Source organism: Aedes albopictus, chromosome 2 (genome assembly GCF_035046485.1).
Source record: "Aedes albopictus strain Foshan chromosome 2, AalbF5, whole genome shotgun sequence".
Taxonomy (NCBI): domain Eukaryota; kingdom Metazoa; phylum Arthropoda; class Insecta; order Diptera; family Culicidae; genus Aedes; species Aedes albopictus.
The window spans coordinates 437,556,566-437,580,707 of NC_085137.1; the positions used below are offsets into that span (position 1 = coordinate 437,556,566).

Consider the following 24,142-nt stretch of genomic DNA (forward strand, 5'->3'; position numbering starts at 1 on the left):
TGCTCTATTCCACCGAATAGAGTTGTCCTAATCGTTGCCGATAGGGTCCCGATAGCAGTGTCGTGTTGCTGACGCCAGAGGTGGCAGCGATACCAGTCGCGAAGCATGTGGTTCTAATGATTTTTGTTGATTCGAACGCAACAAGGAAACATTTGCTCCATTGTATACTAACATCCGTCGTCATGACTTAACGCTAACGAAACTTTTGGGCTGAACAGAAGCTGAAAGGCAGAGCATGAGTAACTCTCGCTGAAATCAGGCAGTTCCTTGTCGTTGATAATTTGGTCCTGATTTCAGCGAGATTATGAACTGGTATTCAGCTAGCAGTGGATTCAGCATTGCCCAACCATTCTCACACCTAGGAATGATGATGATCCCCGATACACACTCACCGCTTACAGCCCTTGTCCCCCTTATCATTTATCAGTAGAAGCAAACGTGTTTTGTTTACTTTTCAGGAGTAAGCCAAATGCTCAGAGTGTTCTGAATGTTGTGTGCTGCAGTTTAACCCTTTTCAACGAAGACTTCATTCTTATCAGGGACATTGACAGCACTACTGTCAGGTTTTGCATTTCAAATCAAATTGATTGACAGCAGTATTGCCAGTTTTCCTAATACGTATTGTTTTCGTTTGTTTTGCCCGACAAGCACGGATCTCAATAGCTCTGAACCAACTTTTAACATTCCAACTCCCATATCTTCTTGCTAATTTTCCTTGCAGATCCTTCGTGCCACCGACGCGCGACGAAGAGAGTGAAACTCAGCGGAAAGCGCACGCCAAGCGGGTCCGCGAAACGCGACGCTCGACCCAGGGCGTCACCCTGGACGAGATCAAGAGTGCCGAGCAGCTGGTCAAGAAGAAAAACTCCACCAACAGCGGCAGCGATGTAAGTAGTCGGCCAAGGCGCCGTCGGCCGTCCATCGATGGACCGTTTATTATTTGATTTCCCTTTTTTTTCGTTGGGTTGTACATTTTTCGAAAAGGTTTTGTTTTGGTGAAAGGATTTTTTCGTTTCGTTTCGTTTTCTTTACGTTTGTTGATTTATCGTTTTCGAAAGTTCAGTTTTCATTTGTTTCAAAGTGCCCTTTACCTTTTTACCTTGAACCACACGAGTTACGAATCGACTCAAGTAAGGGTAAGTATTTTGTTGGCTGACCAAAGTCCCCCCAAAGCCATCCCCAAAGAAAAAAAAAAAGAAAATTAAACAAATTAAAAAAACACCAATTAAGTTGCTGATCAGGCTTTTATGAATATTCCCCACCAAACACTAACTGCCATCGTTACGTGTCCCATCAACGAATGCCTGACAAAGTAACACCCTTGCTTGAGCTAAACAAAAACACTTAAAAAAGGGCCCGATTGCGGTGTGTTTTGAGTTTTAGTTTTGTTTGAGTTTATTTATTTCGTTACATTTTAGTAAAGTAAAAGGATTCATAATGACACACCCAAATGTACACTTATGTATTGTAACCAATGATCGCAGATGGAGAATAAATGTCTATAATTTGTATACTTGTTATAAGCATTACATAACTCACATTAAAATCTGGTCAACATTTATACTTTTAAAGAAAAAAGATGCTGTCTAGCCCTTTGAAAGCTGCTTCTAACCCCTCTCCCCTCCCTTTCCACCTTTCTTCCACGGTTCAGTGAGAAGTAATGACCCTTCATCTTTTGAATCTTTAAGGATCTTCTTCTTCTTGCGTAACATTCCAGCAAGGAAAAGGCAATATTATCAGCTTTGCAGTATTCTATGACCACTTTCACAGTTGTAAACTAAGAATTTTGTGAAAAGTTCTGCTCAACACTTTATCACCGGTTTCGGATTAAGCAGATCAAACGAATTTGTGAATAATTTTCGAGTATTTATACTTACATCCTCATTCTTGTTTACGGACGTTTCCACTTTCGAACGTATTTGATTTGTTCAAATCCGTATCACATTTGATTTTGATGGCGTAAAAGGGAATGAAATCGGTCTAGTAATTATCGCGTCTGATTCGTATGCAGAAGGTCTTGCGTTTAATCCCTGGCCCGTCGGTTTTCTTTTATTTTGTATATTTATATTTACTTCCTAACCCTTTTCGACCCATGCATTTCAAAGCTTTTGATAGAACTAGGAACAGGTCGAAAAATCCTGTGATGCATTATCTTCACAGTAACATCTATGTGAGCATACGCTATACAAACACTCCGACATTCACATGAACACTGGGCAGACGCAGTAAATTCCACTGCCTGCCGTGGATGGGTAAGCAATTGTATCATCCACATTCTCCCCACACTGGTCATCAATCTGGCGCGGCAGGAGCCATCCATGCCTAACAATAGAAGATCACCAACACTAGCGTATAAATATCATACACATTTTATGAATAAGTATAGAATTAGCATTAGTTAAAATACAGAAATAAAAACCAAAACAAAAACATTTTATGCCTAAAATGTGGTCAAAATAATTAGGGGATTCACTAAACAGATTAAATAACTGCAAAAGCCATGATTATCTGATTATTGAAATGTTTCCCGAGGTAAATCTAAAGCATACCATAAACTTATAAATAGAAGGCACATAATGTTGTTATTTGGCAAATTGAGAGGTGATTTTTTTTTTTAAATATCGAGTTCTACTGAGACTTGAACCCACGACTCCGTATTCGCTAGACCAGCGCTTTAACCTTCTCCCGCCCGTGGTGTCTGTAGAGCACTACAATTTCAAACACTTGTATCTCTGAATCTAATGCGATTTTTGATTGTTTTTGGTTGTAGGCAAATAATGATTTTGTATGTATGATTTTGTAGATGCATTCTTTTGATTGTTTTTGATAGACAAAATGCCATGAAAAATTTATTAATATTAATATTTAAAAGAAAAATAATGCCACAATGATATTGTGTAATTATTCTCATGTCACTGTGCAAATACGCACACACGCAACGAACGGGCTCAGCTTGTAAAGTGGACTCGCCTTTGGAATACACTTGAGAGGGGTAAAAAGCAAAGGGGTGTAAGTGAAAAAAATCCACTTTGGAGTAAATGAGGTTTAAAGTTTTTCACCATTTTTTCATCCCATACAAAGTGTATGAAGTTTTAAAATCGACCCAATTTTCTCCGATTTATTATATAAAAGTTCCTAAAAGCTTGAAATCTGAAGATTTTTTCGATATACTTACTTACCGATCAGGCTAAGGCCGGGGTGGCCTCTGCTGTACATAGTAGCCGCCTCCATTCCACTCGGTCCATGGCTGTTTGTCTCCAGTTCCGCACTCTGCGTAGGGTCCGCAGATCGTCCTCCACTTGGTCGACCCACCTAGCTCGTTGCGCTCCACGTCTTCTTGTACCGGTCGGATGGCTCTCGAGAACCATTTTAGTCGGGTTGCTATCCGACATCCTGATGACATGACCCGCCCACCGTAGCCTTCCGATTTTCACGGTATGGACGATGGTTAGTTCTCTCAGCAGCTGATGCAGCTCGTGGTTCATTCGCCTTCTCCAAGTCCCGTCTTCCATCTGCACTCCGCCGTAGATGGTACGCAACACCTTCCGTTCGAAAACTTCAAGGGCGCGTTGGTCCTCTGCACGTAGGGTCCATGTTTCGTGCCCATAGAGGACGACCGGTCTAATCAGCGTTTTGTAGATAGTTAACCTCGTGTTACGGCGAACTTTATTCGATCGTAGAGTTCTGCGGAGTCCAAAGTAAGAACGATTTCCTGCCACAATGCGCCTCTGAATTTCTCTGCTGGTGTCGTTGTCGGCGGTCACCAGTGAGCCCAAGTACACGAATTCTTCAACCGTTTCGATTTCATCACCGTCGATATAAATTCGGGGTGGCGGGCACGGTGATTCCTCCCTGGAGCCCTTTGCCATCATATACTTTGTCTTCGACACATTAATGACTAATCCGATTCGCCTGGCTTCACTCTTTAGTCGGATATACGTTTCCGCCATCGTCTCAACTTTACGAGCAATAATATCAATATAATCAGCGAAACCAAGCAGCTGAACGGACTTCGTGAAAATTGTTCCACTCGTGTTTATCCCCGCTCTCCTAATTACACCCTCTAAAGCAATGTTGAACAGCAAGCACGAAAGACCATCACCTTGCCGTAACCCTTTGCGAGATTCGAAGAGACTCGAGAGTGTCCCTGATACTCGAACTACGCACATCACTCGATCCATCGTCGCCTTGATCAACCGTATCAGTTTATCCGGGAATCCGTATTCGTGCAATCTGCCATAGCTGTTCTCGATCGATTGTATCATACGCCGATTTGCAATCGATGAACAAGTGATGTGTGGGCACGTTGTATTCGCGGCATTTCTGCAACACCTGGCGGATGGCGAACATCTGATATTGCCCCACGAACTCTCTTGCAATCGGTGATAGACGGCGGCATAGAATTTGAGAGAGTACCTTGTAGGCAGCGCTCAGTAGTGTGATCGCGCGGTAGTTCCCGCAATCCAACTTATCGCCCTTTTTGTAGATGGTACACACGATACCTTCCATCCATTCCTCCGGTAATACTTCCTCCTCCCAAATCTTGGTAATGACCCAGTGTAGTGCTCTCACCAGTGCTTCTCCCTCGGCTTCTCCACCGTATTTTAGAAGCTCGCTTGGTAGTTGATCTGCTCCAGCGGCTTTGTTGTTTTTCAACCGGCCAACCTCCTCCTCAATCTCTTGGAGGTCAGGGGCCGGAAGTCTTTCGTCCTATGCACATACTCCTAGATCTGTTACCACGCCACCTTCGGTACTTGCAACGTCGCCATTGAGGTGCTCATCGTAATGCTGCCGCCACCTCTCGACCACCTCACGCTCGCTCGTGAGAATATTCCCGTGATTATCTCGGCACATGTCGGCTTGTAGCACAAAGCCTCTGCGCAAGCGGTTCAGCTTCTCGTAGAACTTTCGTGTATCCTTAGCGCGGTCTTCCATCGCTTCGCGATCTCGTTCTTCCTGCTGGCGCTTCTTCATCCGGAAGACTGAGTTCTGCCTGTTCCGCGCCTTTCTGTAACGTGCCTCATTCGCTCTCGTACGGTGTTGCAGCACTCTCGCCCATGCTGCATTCTTCTCGTTTTTCAACTGTTCACATTCGCCGTCGTACCAGTCGTTTCTGTGATTCGGAGTCGCGAAGCCTAGTGCTGTAGCCGAGGTACTACCTATGGCGGATCAGATGTCCCTCCAGCCATCTTCAAGTGTAGCTGCGCCAAGCTGCTCTTCCGTTGGTAGGGCCACTGCTAACTGCTGCGCCTACTCTTGAGCCACTTCTACGTTACGAAGTTGCTCGATGTTGAGCCGCGGCGTTCGACTTCGACGCGTGGTGATAACTGTCGAAAGTTTAGAGCGCATGCATATAGCGACTAAGTAGTGATCCGAATCTATATTCGCACTGCGGTATGTGCGGACATTGGTTATATCCGAGAAGAATTTACCGTCGATTTGGTTTTCTGTTTGATGGTCGGGTGATCTCCAGGTGGCTTTGTGGATATCTTTGCGGGGGAAGAAGGTGCTTCGGACTACCATACCACGGGAGGCTGCAAATTTTACGCATCGCTGGCCGTTATCATTCGATACGACGTGCAGGCTGTTACGCCCGATTACCGGTCTGTACATTTCCTCCCTTCCTACCTGCGCGTTCATGTCGCCGACAACGATTTTCACGTCACGCGGCGAGCAACCATCGTATGTTTGCTGTAACTGCGCGTAGAACGCTTCTTTTTTCGATATGCCCAGCTCAAAATCGACAAAATGGTTACTTACACCCCTTTGTATCTGGCCCCCTCACTTGATAGTTGATTCTTTCGTCTCCAATGCTGAGAATTCTTCCTGGTACTCATCTCGTTGCGCTTGCCGATACAGGTATTTTCCCGCTCACCGAAGTTCTTCGCTCGATAACGGTTCAGTTATGACTGAACCAGTTCAGTTCAATCACGGAGGAGCAACCATTGACATGTATAGTCAGAATTGATCGTGATCGATCGTGATCAATAACGGTTCAGTTATGACTGGATGCTTGCTACGACGACGTTGAAGGTTCAAGCAGACTTGAAGGACGTATCCAGTCACTCACCGCTAACAATCACCAAACTCGAAAATCTCCCCACATCTATCGCAGGTTCGGGAACTTTGAAGTGGAGCAGCACGCTGGGTCTCATTTCTTCCTCCGTCATAGGCGTTTTTTGCGGAAGTTTTAGCTAGTTTTCTTCCGCTTGCATCAAGAACTCTGGTCCTTTAAGGACAAACGTCTTGAAATCTCGTTTCAACAGTGCATGAGAAGTTCAGACGCACAAGTCTTACGAAGCAAGCTTTAACCCTTTCAGGACGGTTGGGTCATTTGCACCTCGCTGACGCATTCTACAGCGGCGAGGTTGGGAAAAAAGTCGTTCCGAAGGGGTTAAACAATCGGCACACACGCCTATTCGATGCTCACGGAATTGATACAGGATGCCCACAAGAGACGCTAACTGATCTGGGCCAGTGAGAAGAACGGAATGCAGTGATATCCCGCATGCTTGAGCGGTAGCGTCCAATGCAATCCGGACCTTTCCCGGTTTATTCGGATTATGCACCGGAAAAATGGGCAAATACCGTACCCGCTCGTATTTCGTTGACAGCTCCTCCGAAGTTAGCATGCGGATGTAGTTTTTTTTTTTTTATTTGTATTCCGCAATCTTTTCATTTAGGGTGCTCACCAATTCCGTGTCCTTCTCCATGCGCTGTTCCAAGCATCTCCAACGACGGACTGCAACTTTTTTGTTGTCCGGCAGACGGATTTTGTCAGACCGCCACAACAAGCCCGGTTCGTAACGTTCTCCGTTGAAGTATGTGCGAGATTCCAGAGAAGCCATGGCACGTTCATCGTCTTTAGAAAGCCGTTCAACATGGTTCGGTTGAACTACCAAACTATCGATGGAGAAGTTCAGCATCTGATTCAGATGCGTGAGGCCTGGTTCGTTGCATGAGTAGACGTGGTACGACGTGTCTGGCGAGTAGACGTGTCCTGCGATGTCCAGCCAAGATTGGTTTTGTCGGCAATTGGCTCACCCATCTTGCCTTCACGACTCCTTCGCACCAGCATTAGGTTGGCATGCTTTAATCCGATCAGTATTCATGGACGAACGTTACAAAACGAGTCCACGGGAAAACCACGCGGATAGCAACGCCGCTCTGAGAGAAGATCCACTTCTATTGGACGTACAAGGGATACTCAAAATAACTGGGACAGGTAAAATTTTCACTTTTTAAAAAATGTTCAACTCGCTGTAACTTTTCGAAAAGGACATCAAATATTCTCAAATTTTTACTGTAAGTTCATAAACTAGTTGTGTATCAGTGATTCAAATTCGCTTCGGAAAAGATCGGGACATTCTACACAAAGTTATAAGGATTCTAGAAAAGGTATAATTATCCGATAGCCAACTTTGAGCTGTTATATCTCCGGGTTCAATGAACCGAATGCAATGAAATTTTTATCATTTATGACCATAATAATGAACTTTGAAAAACAGTTTACTTAATTTGAAATTATTAATAAGAAAAGTTATGGTGATTTCATGTATTCTATGTTTTTGTAGTAAATTTATCTATTTTTCATATGCATTCCATTATTTTTTTCAATTTAATGCCGGCTATTTGGTTGCTTTCTTTTGAAACATAAATATATTCAAGTCAATTAGAGGGAATTTAAATAAACTATAATTACTCTCTTGAATTTAGAAACGATGATGAAGTTTTGGATAAATTGGTGTTATATTAGAATAATAATCCAATCGTAATAATTTTCTTTCATGTAAAGAATTTTAAGTTTAGTCAAAAGTTTTTAATAGCTCATTACCAGTTATTTTGAGTATCCCCTGTAGCACTGTTCAATGCACCGGGTACGACCAAATCTCTGTGGAGTAATACGTGGTACTGGAACGTGCAACCGTCTTTTCCATATTATCCGGAATTGCAGCCAACTGCCGAAGACACTTGCGACAGAAAATGAAGCCCCGCGAATAATGGTCAATTCGCAATGAAAGATGTATGAAGCTAAACATGGTCAACCGTGATGATTCGCACTCACTCTCACGGGAAGGTCCCATTCATTTCATTTATTTAGTTTAGCATAAAATTCGTGATAACACTGAGTCAACAATTGGCCGCCATAATATTGGATTTGCAATTGCAATTCCCCAACGTCGGTCATGCCTAAAGCTCTCTAGATCGCGCTCCACTTGGTCCGCCCATCGTGCTCTCTTCGCTCCACGCCTTCTTGTGCCAACCGAAAAACAACTTTGTAGGGTTGTTGTCCAGCATTCTCCCAACGTGCCTTGCACGCACCTGCTGATATCCGCCCAGCATTGGTCACTTTCAGGATGAAGGTCCACCGTAAAGTGCAGCGAGCTCGTGGTTTATTCTACGCAGCCATATATCGTTCTCCTGAACGCCACCAAAGATCGTCCTTGACGCGTAGTGCGTCATCAGCATCATTGAAATCTCGCTCGAAATTTCAAAGTGATAAAACTCAGTTACCAAAGCGCCAATTTGGATGAAAATGAATCATCCCATATGCTCACTCGTGGTGAGTGTGATGATACTTTTTCAGCTGCGTGACTGCAGAATTACCCGTTTTTTATCACTTCAAAAACGCGAGGCAAACAATCATTGAAAATTAAAAAGTCAATGATTCCTATGAAAATTCTGTGATGCACCAAGTCACCTTAACACGCGTCGATCGAAAACTCCAAGTGCTTGCAGGTCCTCCTCGTGTCCGCAGAGGACCATTAGCGTCTTGTACATGCTACATTTGATGCGGGGGTGAATCTTTTTTGATCGCAGTTTTTTACTGGAACCCATAGTGAGCACGACTTCCACTCATGATGCGTCTTCGTGTTTCACAACTCACGTTATTGTCAGTTAGCAAGGGGCCGAGGTTCCAGCAATAATATCCATGGCATCCCAAAAAACAGACAAATTGGTCGGATTTTTCAAAGATCGTACCCCGTCTGTTGAGTCCGGCTCGCCGCATTACACCTTCAAGGGCGATGCTGAAAAAGTAGGCAGGAAAGTCAATAGAAAAGGTCTAGGTATTGTGCTCATCAGCTAACATGAGCGCTTATCTATGTAAGAAAATCATGCAGTAATGTTAAAATATCTAGTTATCAATATTGCACGAATGCTTAAATAGGCAAAAACCTTTAAATCTTCAATTTCACTAATTTAATATCACTACCAAGCGAGAATAAAGCCATAAGAAAGAAACATAAAGTGTGCATTTTTAATTTTAACTATTTCTGTGCCACAGTGGTAAAATTTAAACAATCTTTGCTACATTCCCTGATGTCTTGAGATCAAAAAAGAAAGTCCTTAGCTGAAAGAAACTATCTACCAAGGCTTTGTGATAAACTTGTAAACGAACGGCAAGCAAGAATCATCAATTGCATGCTTGAACTAAAAGATCTGTTTGAATCAGAAAAAAAAAACTGCTAATAATATCAGTTGTCAGTCTTTTTGAATTTTAATTCGCAAGAATTATAATTACTAGGATTATTAGAGTGTAACCTTTAAACACGCCAGTCAAATGGCCTTGACCTACATTTTAGGCCATTCACATGCCGGCAACAGACACAAAGTACTTCTCCATCTGCGACATTGAACCCCGCATCTACAGACTACACCATCCACAAACAAAGAAGTTAATCTTTCGCCAAACAAAAGCCAATCCACAGTGCTGCCTTCCATCCATCCATGCTTACCATATTGTACAAATCCCTTGTCCACTCGAATCAACAGAGCGACCCATCCGCTACAGCAGCAACATCGACGCCCACAGTCACCGGCAGTACTAGTACCACCACTTCATCATCCACATCGGCATCGGCCACTCTCGTCAACGATCGCGTTCCGTCGGTGGACGCCGAGGTAAGCAGCAAAGTTCCTTCATCATCTAGCAACAGCGGTTCATCTGCCGATCAGCAAGTGTCCGCGAGTTTTACGATCAGTGCCCCTCCCTCCAGCTCTCTGTCCAGCACCACCTCCTCGATCAAGTCCCATCGGGGCGACGTGGGTGGTGGCGGCGGCGGAGGCGGAGGGGGAGGTGGCGACACGGCATCCGTCGCCCCGGATGACGACGGAAGCAGCAAGATCAGTGTATCGTATACGATCACCACACCGAGGCTTAGTAGCAGCAGCAGTGATACGACAGCGATCGCCAAAGATAGCAAAAACAAGGAGAGTAGCGTCCCTTCGGTGACGGCGACCTTCAGCGTACCCAGCGGAACTCCCATCACCTCCACCACCACCACCGCGAGCAACAACAACAACTCTAACAGTAGCAACAACAATCTTTACAAGAAGACTGATTTGGACGATTCAACGAAAACGACGAAGTCAACGATAGCTCCCTCAGGGGACTCCGCCTCGATCAGTACTAGCAGTAGTACGCCAGCGCCGGCGTCCACCTCGGTGACGGCCACCATCCGGACGCCGGGTCCCTACGGTACCTCCAGCAAACGGTCCCTGTTCGACATCGACAATGCCAACTCGTTGACCCTGGCGGAGAAACTCCGGCAAGAGGCCAACAAGTACGCCGAAAGCGACAAGGAGAACTTCGTCAGCACGAAAGGACCAACCGGCGCCGCAGTGACAACGACGACAACGAAAAGTAGTAGTGAGTCGACGACGACGCCGGCTGCCTCGGCAGCTGCCGTCGAAGGTACAGTATTGCTGCGGAAGGACACCAGTGCGCCTTCGTCACCCCTGCATCATCATCAACCGTCATCGACGACCATGGCGGAACGGAGGCCCTCGTGGCGGCTGAAAGTGGACGGCGGTTCCAAGGTAAGGTTGTTTGGGCTATGCGCGAACTTCTCCTGCATGTTAATCATTCTGTTGTAAGCTGTGCAAATGTTTTTTTAATGCTTCCCTTTCCTTTTTCGAAACTTGGTCTATCTCAGTCAATCTATCATTTGAGTACTCTTTCTAGAAAATCCACGCCAACTCGTGTTTGGAGTTGGATGGCAGTGTCTTCTCCGAATGCAATGAATGGAATTCCTGAAGTAAATTCTGGGAGTATTCTTTGAGGATTTTTGGAGAAATTTCTATCCCGAATCCGCAGTATTTTCGGAATGAATTTTTAGAGAGATTTCTGAAGACATCCTTAGAGAGATTCTGAAGGGATCCTTGGAAGTATTTAATGGATACCTAGAGGAATTCCTGAAGAAATTCCTGGCGGAATTCCTAGAGAAATGCCCGGAAGAATTCCGGAGGGAATTCCTGGACGAATCCCTGTAGGAATTCCTGAAGGATCTTATGGAGCGATTCCTGGAGACATTCCTGCGGGGATTCCTGGAGGAAATCCTGCTGAGATTCCTGGAGATTCCTGGAGCAATTCCTGGAGGAATTTATGGAAGGATTCTTGGAGGATTCCTGGAGGGATTCCTAGAGGGATTTCTGGTGGAATTCCTACAGGGGTTCCTGGAGAGATTCATGCAAGGAAACCTGAATGGATTCCTGGTGGAATTCCTGCAGGAATTCCTGGAGGGATTCCTAGAGGAATTCCAGGAGGGATTCTTGGAGGAATTCTTGAAGGGATTCCTGGAGGAATTCCTGAAGGGATTCTTGGAGGGCTTTCTGGAGGAATTCCTGAAGGAACTTCTGGAGGAACTCCTGGAGGAATTCCTGGAGGAATTCCTAGAGGAATTCCTGGAGGAATTCCTAGAGGAATTCCTGGAGGAATTCCTAGAGGAATTCCTGGAGGAATTCCTAGAGGAATTCCTGGAGGAATTCCTAGAGGAATTCCTGGAGGAATTCCTAGAGGAATTCCTAGAGGAATTCCTGGAGAAATTCATGGAGGGATTCCTGGAGGAATTCATGGAGGGATGCCTGGAGAAATTCCTGGAATTGCTGGAGGGATTCCTGGAGGAATTCCTGGAGGGATTCCTGGAGGAATTCCTGGAAAAATTCCTGGAGGAATTCCTAGAGGAATTCCTGGAGGAATTCCTAGAGGAATCCTGGAGGAATTCCTAGAGGAATTCCTGGAGGAATTCCTAGAGGAATTCCTAGAGGAATTCCTAGAGGAATTCCTAGAGGAATTCCTAGAGGAATTCCTAGAGGAATTCCTAGAGGAATTCCTAGAGGAATTCCTAGAGGAATTCCTAGAGGAATTCCTAGAGGAATTCCTAGAGGAATTCCTGGAGGAATTCCTAGAGGAATTCCTGGAGGAATTCCTAGAGGAATTCCTGGAGGAATTCCTAGAGGAATTCCTGGAGAAATTCATGGAGGGATTCCTGGAGGAATTCATGGAGGGATGCCTGGAGAAATTCCTGGAGGGGATTCCTAGAGGAATTCGTAGGGCATTCCTGGAGGAATTTCTGAGGGATTTCTGGAGGAATTCTTTGGAGATTCCTGGAGGAATTCCTTGGGGATTCCTGGAGGAATTCCTTGGGGATTCCTGGAGGAATTCCTTGGGGATTCCTGAAGGAATTCCTTGGGGATTCCTGGAGGAATTCCTGGGCGATTCCCGGAGGAATTCCTGGGCAATTCCTGGGGGAATTCCTGGGCGATTCCTGGAGGAATTCCTAATGGAATGTCAACAGGCATTCCTGCAGCATTTTCTGAGAAATTTCTGGAGGGATTTCTAGTGGAATTCCTGGGGAGATCTCGGGGGGATTACTGGAGGCATCTCTGGAGCAAAATGTAGAATGATTTCTGGATTCTTTCCACAACGTTTCATTGCATTCTGGTAGGAGCTGCCAAAACGCTGGAATTTCATCGTCTTTTTTCGTAAATGAAACCATTAAATGATTCCTTCTCCCATACTTTCTCCATAGTTTAAACTGGAAGACGCATCCGCGCCCACCAGTACACCTACCTCCAACGCCACAAGTAGCAGTACCGTCACTGCCCTGGATTCTTCCTCACATAGTCGACAGCAGCAGCAGCAGCAAAATGAACTTAATAGTATTTCAATGTCCTCGTTGGCCCAACGAAGGCAGAACGGCGACAGTAGCAGTTTTATCAGTAAGTTGCAAATGAAGTTTAAATTCAGTTAATTTGAACTTATGCTATGGACTAAATGAAAACAGTTCGGCATGTAGTGTTATAAATATGGCAAAAGTTCACCGGTTCACTAGAAATGAACACAATGATAAATCAAGAATGAACCTCTGCACTAGTTCACTAATTTGACGTTCGTGCGGTGCCGTGTTTATAGAAAATGAACTCGTTTCTATAGACGAGTGCACCGATGAACTGAATTCATCGCGGTCCGAGAATTTTGACACTACAGCGGGGTCGCTTCCAATCAGAAGTGAAAGATTTCCAATCAGAATTGAACAATTCTGATTGGGAACGACCCCGCTGTAGTGTCAAAATTCTCGGACCGCGATGAATTCAGTTCATCGGTGCACTCGTCTATGGCCACCTAGACAAAATGGCACCGTTCAAAAGTCAAACGGGTGAACAGGTGTATAGGTTCATTCCAAAGGACCTCTGGTCAAGTTCACTAATTTAACGTTTGAGCGATGCCGTTTTTACAGAAAATGAACTCGTTTCAATGGCCAACTGGGCAACATGGCAACGCTCAAAAGTGCACGTGCATTGGTCTATAAGATTCAATATAATCTGATTCAGGTAGCTGTTTTCTTGGTCTAGGTGGCCATGGAAACGAGTTTATTTTGTGTAAACATGGCGCTGCTCAAACGTCAAATTTGTGAACTTATGCAGAGATCCATAGGTTAAAGGAACAGCATGAATGTGAATGAACTTGCCAGACAAAGTGGTTCACCTAGCACGAATAGAGATAGGTCAACTATCAAGAAACAGCAGATTTCACATGGAAAAAGTTCATCCACATTTATACTGATCCTACAGCAGCGTTTGTACATTATGCATGACTATGGAAACGAGTTCATTTTTCGAAATCACAGCACCGCACAAACTATATATAAGGAAACGACCAATACCCGTATTCACTGGTTTTCCTTTTGAATGGTGGCCATGGAAACGAGTTCATTTTATGTAAACAGTAAATTAGTGAACTCTTGCAAAGGTCTATGGACTTATCCACCGATGAACCGAATTCATCGCGGTCCGAGAATTTTGACACTAGAGCGGGGCCATTTCCAATCAGAATCGTTCAATTCTAATTGGAAAGACCCCGCTCTAGTGTCAAAATTCTCGGGCCGCGATGCATTCGGTTCATCGGTGGATAAGTCCATTCGTCATGGACCTCTGCACGAGTTCACACATTTGGCGTTTGAGCGGTGCCGTGTTTATAGAAAAAAAAAATAAAACGGAAAAAAGATGGACACTGGTATTGTTTCAAACGGATGAACACGTACATTGCTTCATGGTGAAATGAAGGTGTGCACTTAGTGAACTCATTTGTGCCGTGTTAAAGGAAAGTGAACTCTTTTCTAGAGAAGCTGGATGAATACAAATGAACTTATCGTTAAGAAAATACCCTTGCTTCGAAATCATAACATTGAAATTTCGTGTCTCCGTCGTGTCCTTTCAACAGCATCTCGTCCGACGTCGGCTCCGGAGTTGGGTTCATCGCTGACGGCGAGCAGCCTTAGCAACGACCTGCGGTCCGCCCGACTCCAGAAGGCTAGTGAGGAGAACAAGGAGAATGACAAGGAGAACGAAAACCGAAGCACCACCACCGGCACCAGCGGCGGCAGCAGTAGTGGTACCACTACCAGCAACAGTAGTAGTAGTACCCAGGCAACGCAAGCGGTCATCCAGAGACGGAGACGTCAGAAGCGACGCTCCACCGGTTTGGTGCACGTCGACATGGAGGTCAGTATTTGTCCTAGAGGGAGAGGGGGGTTACATCGAAAGAAGGTGTTACTGATACGATTTTATTTTTCGGTTTTGTCTTTGCAGGATATTGATCCTGAGCGACAAGATTCTCCAGTCGACGGTGAAGAGAAGGAGGTAAGTGGAAGTTTTTTCGCTCATTTTTTTCCTACTGAAAGCAATGATTTTGTTCCCGGTATATTAAGATTTTCAGGATTTTAAATCTATATCACATGATTACTTATGTATTAAATATAATCATCAAACAAATGTTGATAATTTCTTGTACTGACCTTCAGAACCCAAGTAACATTTTTTAGTCAAATAGACTAGAAGAGGTTTTTAGAATCACCATAAAACCAAAATAAAAGGTGTGCGGTTTTGTGACGGTTAAAAAACTTCTACAAGACCTATTGGCCGTCAAAATGTTGCTTTGGAAGACTCTTCTGGGGGTTGCGCAGATGTTCCTTTTGATATCCTTCAAAAATTGCTCCAGAAAATCCATTAGAAATTGCTGCGGGGATTCTTAAGGAATTCCTTTGGGATTTCCTTGGGAAGTTCGAACAGGAAATGGTACATGACTTTCTTTGGCAATTCCTTCAGGAAATCGGTCACGGATTTCTTTAGGAGATTCTCCTGGAATAGCTTAAGGACATCTCATTGGATTTATCAATGTGATCTTTTGAAGTTCCTCCAGAATTTCCCTTAGGCCTTGTGATTCCTCCAAAATCATTTCACTCTAGAAAATCTCGTAGGATTCCGCAATAGGAATTCCATAAGAAGTGTTTGGATACCTAAAAAGTGAAAGATTATTCCAGGATTTCTTCATGAGTTCTTTCTGGGAATCAATCAGATTTTCTAATCACACCATGCTGAGATGCAAGGGTTCGACTTCAAGAGATTTTGTCCCCTCCAAGAGATATTTGAGATGTTGCTTCTGAGATATATTCAGCAGATCCTCCTGATTTTGTCAACTGAAGCTCTTTCTAGGATTCATTCAAAAGTTTTTCCCCCCAAAGTTTCTATTTGATCCCGGTGTACGGTACTTTGCGATTCCTTCAGGAATTTTTCCAGAAATTTTGTCTGTCTGGGATTCCTCCGAGAGTTCTTTCCACTTACTACTGTAGGAGTTTCTTCCAGAATTCATCCATAAAGTTGTTCTTGGATTCCCTCAAGAGTTTCTGCTGGATTCCCTACAGAACCGGCTTTAGAAATTTTACAGAAATTTTCCGGAATCAATTCGGGAATCTGCCAGGAGTTTCTTCCGGAAGACCCATAGAAAATCCTTCTGGATTCCTCCAAGCGTTCTTTTTGGAAACCTCCCAAGACTTTTTTTTAATCCTTCGAGGATTCGTTTTGGAAATTTGTAGTTTCTTCTGGAAATCCTTCTGGAGTTCTTTCTAGAAATTCTCTAGAAAGTCCTGTTGGTAATCCTCCAGAAGCTTTTCCTGGTAGTCAATTTGGAAATCTTTTTGGAAATTCTCTAGAAGTTTCTTCATAAAAGCCTTCTGCAGTTCGTTGTGGGAATTCTTCAGGACTTTCTTTAGGGAATCCTCCAGAAGTTCTTATTGAGATTTTTCAAGGAGCCCCTTCTGCAATTTCTTAAGGAAATCTTCTAAGAGTTTTTCCTAGGAATCTTTCAAAAGGGGATCTTCTGGGGATCTTTCAGGAAGTCCTTTTGAGATTTATTCAAAAGTTCGTCCTGAAAGTCCTTCTGGTGTTCCTTCTGCAAATTCCTCAGAAGTTCCTGCTGATAACCCTTCAGAAGCTCTTTTCGGTGTTCACTCTGGAAGTCTAGACCAACATGTGGAAATGGCGGAACAATCATTGCAAGCTTCTTGAAGAAAAATTGCTGGAAACAATGAAAATACTCCAAAGAGGGTCGGGAGAAGCTTAAGTTCGCAATGGTTTTTCAACCCTTTTTAAATGTTTGTCTAGAAACCTCAGGACTTCTATTTGAGAATCTTCCAGAGGCTTCGTAAAATTAAAATTCTTAAAATCCTCCTGGTGTTCATTGCAGGAATTCTTCAGAACTTTATTTAGGGAATCCTCCAGGAGATCTTTCGGAGATTTCACGGGGAGTTCCTTCTGGAATTTCTTATGATAATCCTCCAAGAGTTTTTCCTAGGAATCTTCTAGGAAAGAATCTTTCAGGAGTTGCTTTTGAGATTCGTCCAAAAGTTCCATCTGGAAATGCTCTTGGAGTTCCTTCTGAAAATCCCCCTGAAGTTCCGGGTGATAGTTCTCCAAAAGTTGTGTCTGTCATTCTGGATTTGTAATCTTCCAGGACTTCTATTTGGGGAATACTACAGAAGCTTTTTCTTAAAATCCTCCTGGAGTTCATTGTGGGAATTCTTCAGAACATTCTTTAGGAAATTCTCCAGGAGTTCTTTTTGAGATTTCTCAAGGAATTATGGCGTTTCTTATGGAAATCTTCCAAGATTTTTTCCTAGGAATCTTCCAGGAGGAGATCTTACGTGACTCTTTCACTGGTTCCTTTTAAAATTCTTTTTCAAAAGTGCTTTCTGGAGTTACTTCTGAAAATCCTCCAGAAGTTCCGGCTGATAATCCCCGTTGTTGTTGTTCGTTCTTGAAATTCAATCTTCCAGAACTTCTTTTTTTTTGGGAATCCTCCAGAAGCTTCTTCTCAGTATCCTCCTGGAGTTCGTCGTGGGAATCCTTCAGGACTTTCCTTAGGGAATCCCCCAGGAGCTCTTTTTGAGATTCCTTTTGAGTTTGTTATGGAAATCTCCAAAAGGTTTTTCCTAGAAATCTTCAAGGTGATCTTTTGGTTACCTTTTGAGATTCCTCCAGTTCCTTCTGGAAATCCTCCTGGAGCTCCTTCTGAAGTTCTCCAGAATTCTCTGCTGACTGATGTTCCTCTAAAAGCTCTTCCTGACGTTCATAATGGAAGTTTAATCTTGAAGAACTCCTTTTTGTGAATCCTCCAGAAGCTTCTTCTTAAAATCTTCTTGGAGTTCGTTTTGGATATTCTTCAGGACCTTTTTTTGGGAATGCTCCAGGAGATTTTTCCTGGAGTTTCCGCTGGTGTTTATTATGAAAATCTTCCCTGAGATATTCCTATGAATCTGCCAGGAGGTGATTTTCTGAGGATCTTTCAGGAGTTCTTTCAAAAGTTCCTTCTGAAAATTTTCCTAAATTTTCTGCTTAATTTCCTCCAAAAGCTTTTTCTGGTGTTCATTCTGGAAATTACATCTTAACGGACTCCTTTTTGGAAATTCTCCAGAATTTTCTCCTTAATTTCCTCCTTCAGGACTGTCTTTAGGGAATCCTCCAGGGAGTGTTTTTTATACTTTTCATAGAGTTTCTTCTGAAGTTTGTTATGGAAATCTTCCCTGAGTTTTTCCTATGAATCTTCCAGGAGGTGATCTTCTGAGGATCTTTCAAGACTTCCTTTTGAGATCACTTCAAATTTTCCAGGAGTTTCGAGAAAAATACTTCGATTAAATTCCTTGACTGACTCCCAGAATGTTCGGATGAGGGGCGCTCAGAGTCAGTAATTCATAGTCCCCAGAAGAAATCCATGAAGAAATATGGAGGAACTCTCAGAAACCGGCGAAAAAAAATCCTGGAATAAGTTATTATTATTATTATTATTATTATTTAATATAATTCATCCGACAGTTAAGTCTACATGAATGTTAAGAGGTAAAAATTACAACACAAATATAAAACAGTCATCAAAAAAGGTCATCTTAATCTTCTAATTCTGTTGCGAAACTTGTAGGAAGCCTCGCCAAACTCGAATTCCGACTCCACCGCCGATAAAGCTCTAATAATAGACGTGAGCGGTTCATTGTAGCCGTAGTCTGTACGATGATACCTGGTCTGCAGTAGGGAAGAAGTCCGAAGCACGCGTTGAGGAATACGAAATTCTAACTGCGACAACAGATCTGGGCAATCCACTTCGCCGTTCAAAAGCTTCGCGGCAAAAAGTTCCAGAAGGAATTCCATGATTACTCCCAGATTTATTTATTTTTTGGTAGGAATCCCCAGTAGATCTTCTTGAAGGAACCCACAAACAGAGTTCTATTGGAGTGTCTTAAAGGACTTTCTAGACTCTAGAAGAATCCCCAGAATAAATTGCTGGTGGCAACCCCAGCTAGATTACCTAGAGGAATCTCCTAGATTACCTAGATTGCGGCATTACCTAAACATTACCGGAGTGTTCTAAACATTACAGATGGTGTTCCTGAAGGAATCTTCATATGGAATTTCCGGAAAAAGCCCCATATGAAGTTTCTGAAGGAGTCTCTTGACGCAAATTCCAGGAGGAATCTCCAGATTCTATTCCCTGATGTATTTTTTCTAGCTATGGATGTATGTAAAAGATTGAGTTATGATTGTGATCGTGATCTAAACACGATAATAATTCTCTAAGAAAATCAGCCTGAGAAAACAAAGTTGGCATCTTGTTATTGGAATCTCGGCTATATTCTGCAGAAATAGGCTGGCTTTGTTTCAAATTTATCAAAAGAAATATAATTCTCGATATCCATATACAAGTAAACTTGCGGTAAAATAACATGAAACGAGCTCACCAATCGATATGGACAAATTCTTAGGACGCGCGTTTTTTCACGCCTAAAATCCACCGCTTTGCTTATTATAACAGACAGATGCTTTTCATTGAGCTCTTATTGTTGTTTGAAAAGGTCTTCTAGATTGTAGAGAAATTGAGTAAGAATTTTAATCAAATCCTTTTTAATTGCCAACCCAACTAACATTTTCAGCGCTATAAGCTTCAGTCATTTGCTTTCTGTTGTGTAACCATCGAGTAAAAGCAGTCAACGCTGAATAAAAGGAAAGTTAGTCAAATATAAATCGTAAGCTAATACGCGACTGCAAAACAAGCATCATACAGCTACCAAACTCGGTTTTCAGAAATTCATTGCTTGTCACTGGGGCTGCCTTTACTCCACCGTATTCCAACTCCGGGAGATTTCCCGAAAGATGTGAAAATTTGAACACATCGAATAGGAGTCCCCACTAACAAAACAGCTGCTACTATACAGTACAATTCGTTATACCGACAAATCCCCAAACCAGCAGCGCTTTAAAGGCCGTTATGCGATTTCATTACGGCTAGAAGCTGTAATAAAGAAAATGTTGATTTACCAACACGGCTTGTCGGATATAAACATTATTGTCAAAACAAACTTTAAGCGGGATATATAGCTACTACACAAGTTCTTTATAGCTATCTATGTATGTGCTGTGAAATTATTTGGGTTGCTTTTATTGCACTTTAATTCAATGCCGGAAGATTTGCCGGAAGATGTGCAAATCGAGTAAGAGTCCCAGCCACTACAACAGCTGCTTTTATACAGTACGTTTTGTAATGTTGCCAAAACACAAAACAGCAGCGCTTCGTAGCCGTTTAAAGAACACTCTTTCAGCTAGAAGCTGTGAAGAAGAATCTGTTTGCGCAACCACACAGCTTGTTCAATGTAAACTTTATTGCGTTTGACGTTTCACAAGCTTTTACAACAAGATGAAGTTGGGTAAGATTTCTTGTGGCACAATTATGAAGCCTTGTCTGGAGTAAAACAAATCGGGCTATTTTCTATGTTATTTATATATAGCAGTGTGGCAGCGAGGACATCATCGGGACCAGTGGATACGGAGATCGGGAGTTCGATTCCAAGTAGCGGCAAGTACTTTAATTATTCAATTTTAAAAGTGATAATTCCAGTTCCACATGTATTGCGTCACGGTATCCATAACCTAATTATATTTAATCGTTTAATTTGGGGATGCCGTAAAACAAGGTTGCGACCATTCATTTGCAAAGATTTACATTCATTTGCTATTATCTCAGTTCAGAAGCATGCTATCGAAAAACAATGTATGGATGAATTTAACCTTGTAGTTTTATCTGAAAGTTTGCCGAATAACATTGGGGTCGCAAACGTATACCAAAGTCGTGAGCGAGCTGTGAAGGCAACTCTCCACGCGGTGAATGTAAATTATATTCACGCTGTGGAAAGATGCCTTCACAGCTCGCTCACGACTTTGGTATACGTTTGCGACCCCAATGTTATTTGGCAAACTTTCAGATAAAACTACAAGGTTAAATTCATCCATACATTGTTTTTCGATAGCATGCTTCTGAACTGAGATAATAGCAAATGAATGTAAATCTTTGCAAATGAATGGTCGCAACCTTGCCGTAAAACTATTATTTAACAATTGCGAAAAGGCTGAAAAAGCGCCTTCTCAAGATGTTGTTCAGTTAGTGGTTACATAGGAGCCGAGAAAAGAGCTATGACTAGGTGGCATAGAAGCTGATCGCACAGCATGTACAAGCTGATTAAGTTCGCCAGATTCATTGGTATAGGGCTTGCATAGAAGCTTCCGTCCATATGTACAACACAGTAACTCAGCATCAAGCCGTATTGAGGACGCTTTGTTGATGTTTACATTCACAATAAATGTTAGTTGGGAAGAAATCTTATTACATAATCATTTTCAGTACTGCCATTGCAAGAAATGCACCGGTCTTTTAGTTTTTGCCAAAATCACGTAAGCTACCAAACAGAAGGAAATTTACCGTTATAAAAAACAACAACTGTATTGTACTTACGCGGTACAATAACCGACCTGAATTTCCCCAGCTGTTTTCACCTTGTCTGTTTCGTTCATTGGTTGCAACAACTACTACAACAGCAACAACACCGCATACCTGTTGTTCGTCGGCTTCGGCTGTTGCCAACCAACGCCAGGTTTTCCGCTAATAAAGCCAAACAAGAATGCCTGTCGTCCTGAGAAAATCGCATTCACCCATAACGTCTGTCTCGCGAATGACGTTCGCGCACTCGGAGACTGTGCTTCAAATGTGTTTCACTCTTCTCTTCACCAAAATAATGCCGTTCTTTTCCTATATCGATGCGTCCGTGTTTTCATGGATGGCCGTCGTCGTCGTAATGAGTTTCGCGTAAAGGTAATTTTAGCTATTCTGCATTCGTCTTCTAAAAACGCGTTCCCGTTCACGTTAAACAACCAAAAAGAAGTCGATTTGAGGTTGACACTTGCCCGGCCCGGGAATGGTCGCGCTGTTTGCGCATCACCATTCTAGGAATACAGTGGCGGTCAATACGTTTGGGAAATTCTTCCATACAAAATAATCAATGCTGGAATCGGACACGACCAATGGAACCGTTTTCCTCCGCAGTCGCACTTCACTCACTGTCATTTGGGTCATGATATGAATCATATACTCTGGAACCACAAAATAATCATTGATTATAAGCATAACTCTTGATTCCAGAATCTGCCGAAGAGTGTCAAGTTGGGTCATGATATCATGAACCATACCCTCTGGCATAGCGAACTAAGTTCATGAAAGTATTTATTATTTCAATTTCCAATGGTGAACAGTGTCAAATTGAGTAATGATGTCATTTATGATTTTTTTCTGGAATCATGAACTGAGTTCATGACAACATAGGTATTATTCATGAATTCAGTGCCTGCCATTTACAATTCTATTTCTGAAATTTGATTATTGATATCATGAAGCATACACACTAGAATCATAAACTAAGTTTATGAAAGTATAAGCATCTGTCTGTTATTTGATTATAATTTCGAATGGTAAAGAGTAGCAAGTTGGGTCATGATATCATGGAGTTATTACTAGAACAATATGGAACACCTTACAAATGCTCTGTTTTATGTTTCGCTTGGCGCTCAGCCACGAAAAATGAAACAGTACGCTACAAATGCACAGTAAGACAACATCACAAATTGATACGTCATACAACACTATACATAAATATGCCCTTTTACCCTAATGAATAACAATTTCCGACTATATGATGATAAAGTTTCATTAATTTGCTTGGGTCCATCAGTCTATCCTGTGGTTGTATTTTGTATGGAAGTTCACGCTCTAGTTCGCAGCATCTGTTGCTGCATTCATAGCTTGTTTTGACCTAGAAATTCTAATCGTAATTGAGCCATCTGTTTCGAGATCTCATATAAACCGTCTACATTTTGATGTCCCTGTTGAGGAACGATTTGCTTCACTTTTAGTTGATCATTGCCTAAAATGTCAAGAAATTAGCCAATGAAATTGTGGATACATTTCATGAGCCTATTTTATTCCGAAGCACTACAAATGCTCAAATGACGAAAAGGGATACATTTACTAAAACATATAAAACAAGATATTTTCGTACATTTCTCTTCTTTATAACAGAAACACAAATAAAATAAAACCTTTAACAAAGTATGCCAACTGGAGTCATGACTGAACTGAACGGGTAAAAATCTGAAACCCGAAACTGACTAAATGTGTGAAAAATTTAGAACTTTTACTAAACTTTTTCACTTGAAACACTAGTTGCCCGCAGGTATTGTGCAACATGATGCAAGGTTATGAAATTATAAGGCTTATTAATGAAACTAGTGTCAGTCTTTTATGAAGTTGGTTCCATCGGCAAAAAGTTTTAAACAGTCATAATATCATGCTGCAAGTATAAATCAAGACGAAAAATCTTAAGCCTTCTTCATGAAAATAGTTCTTGTCATTAATGATTCCGGTTTCATAGGTAAAATGTGGAAAACTGAATCATAATAGCATGCCGCATGTACTCTAGTACAATGACAAAAGTGTATGAACCCTGAGCCTTTTTATGGAACTTGTGCTTATCATTTATGATTTCATAATGATATTTTTCTTTAATTTAAGATTGTGGCCGCTCCTAATTACAATTACTTTTTGATGATTCTTAGCTCTGGTTACTCAAATAATGTTATGGTACATACATACATACATTTATTTGTTCCACATCATTAAGACAAGACATAATCAACAATACTCGGTTTGTGGCTGCCGCTCTCCATCCTCGGTCACGCCCAATGCTCGCCAAGTCACGCTCCAGCTGGTCCGCCCATCGTGCTCTCTGCGCTCCACGTCTTCTTGTGCCAACCGGATCCGTTGCAAACACCAGCTTTGCAGGGTTGTTGTTCGGCATTCTTGCAACATGCCCTGCCCACCGTATCCTTCCGGCTTTGGCCACCTTCTGGATGCTGGGTTCGCCGTAAAGTGCAGCGAGCTCGTGGTTCATCCTTCTCCGCCACACACCGTTCTCCTGCACACCGCCGAAGATCGTTCTTAGCACGCGTCGCTCGAAAACTCCGAGTGCTTGTAGGTCCTCCTCGAGCATGGTCCATGTCTCGTGCCCGTAGAGGATTACCGGTCTTATTAACGTTTTGTACATGGTGCATTTGGTGCGTGGGTGAATCTTTTTCGACCGCAGTTTCTTCTGGAGCCCGTAGTAGGCCCGACTTCCGCTGATGATGCGCCTCCGAATTTCACGGCTCACGTTGT

The 24,142-nt window shown here is 42.7% G+C and overlaps 1 protein-coding gene across 16 annotated transcripts in view; it reads left to right on the forward strand.

The window, feature by feature from the left end:
* The window catches only part of LOC109416470 (protein phosphatase 1 regulatory subunit 12B), a 263,264-nt gene that overhangs the window by 180,847 nt on the left and 58,275 nt on the right, over window positions 1–24,142 (forward strand). For 15 of the 16 annotated variants that reach the window (XM_062853692.1, XM_062853691.1, XM_062853690.1 and 12 more), the window contains 5 exons: window positions 722–887; window positions 9,775–10,821; window positions 12,813–13,002; window positions 14,504–14,784; window positions 14,872–14,922. In XM_062853692.1, the coding sequence (XP_062709676.1) occupies window positions 722–887; window positions 9,775–10,821; window positions 12,813–13,002; window positions 14,504–14,784; window positions 14,872–14,922 (1,735 nt within the window). The remainder of the gene's footprint in view (window positions 1–721; window positions 888–9,774; window positions 10,822–12,812; window positions 13,003–14,503; window positions 14,785–14,871; window positions 14,923–24,142) is intronic. The other variant, XM_062853705.1, reaches the window with a different exon arrangement.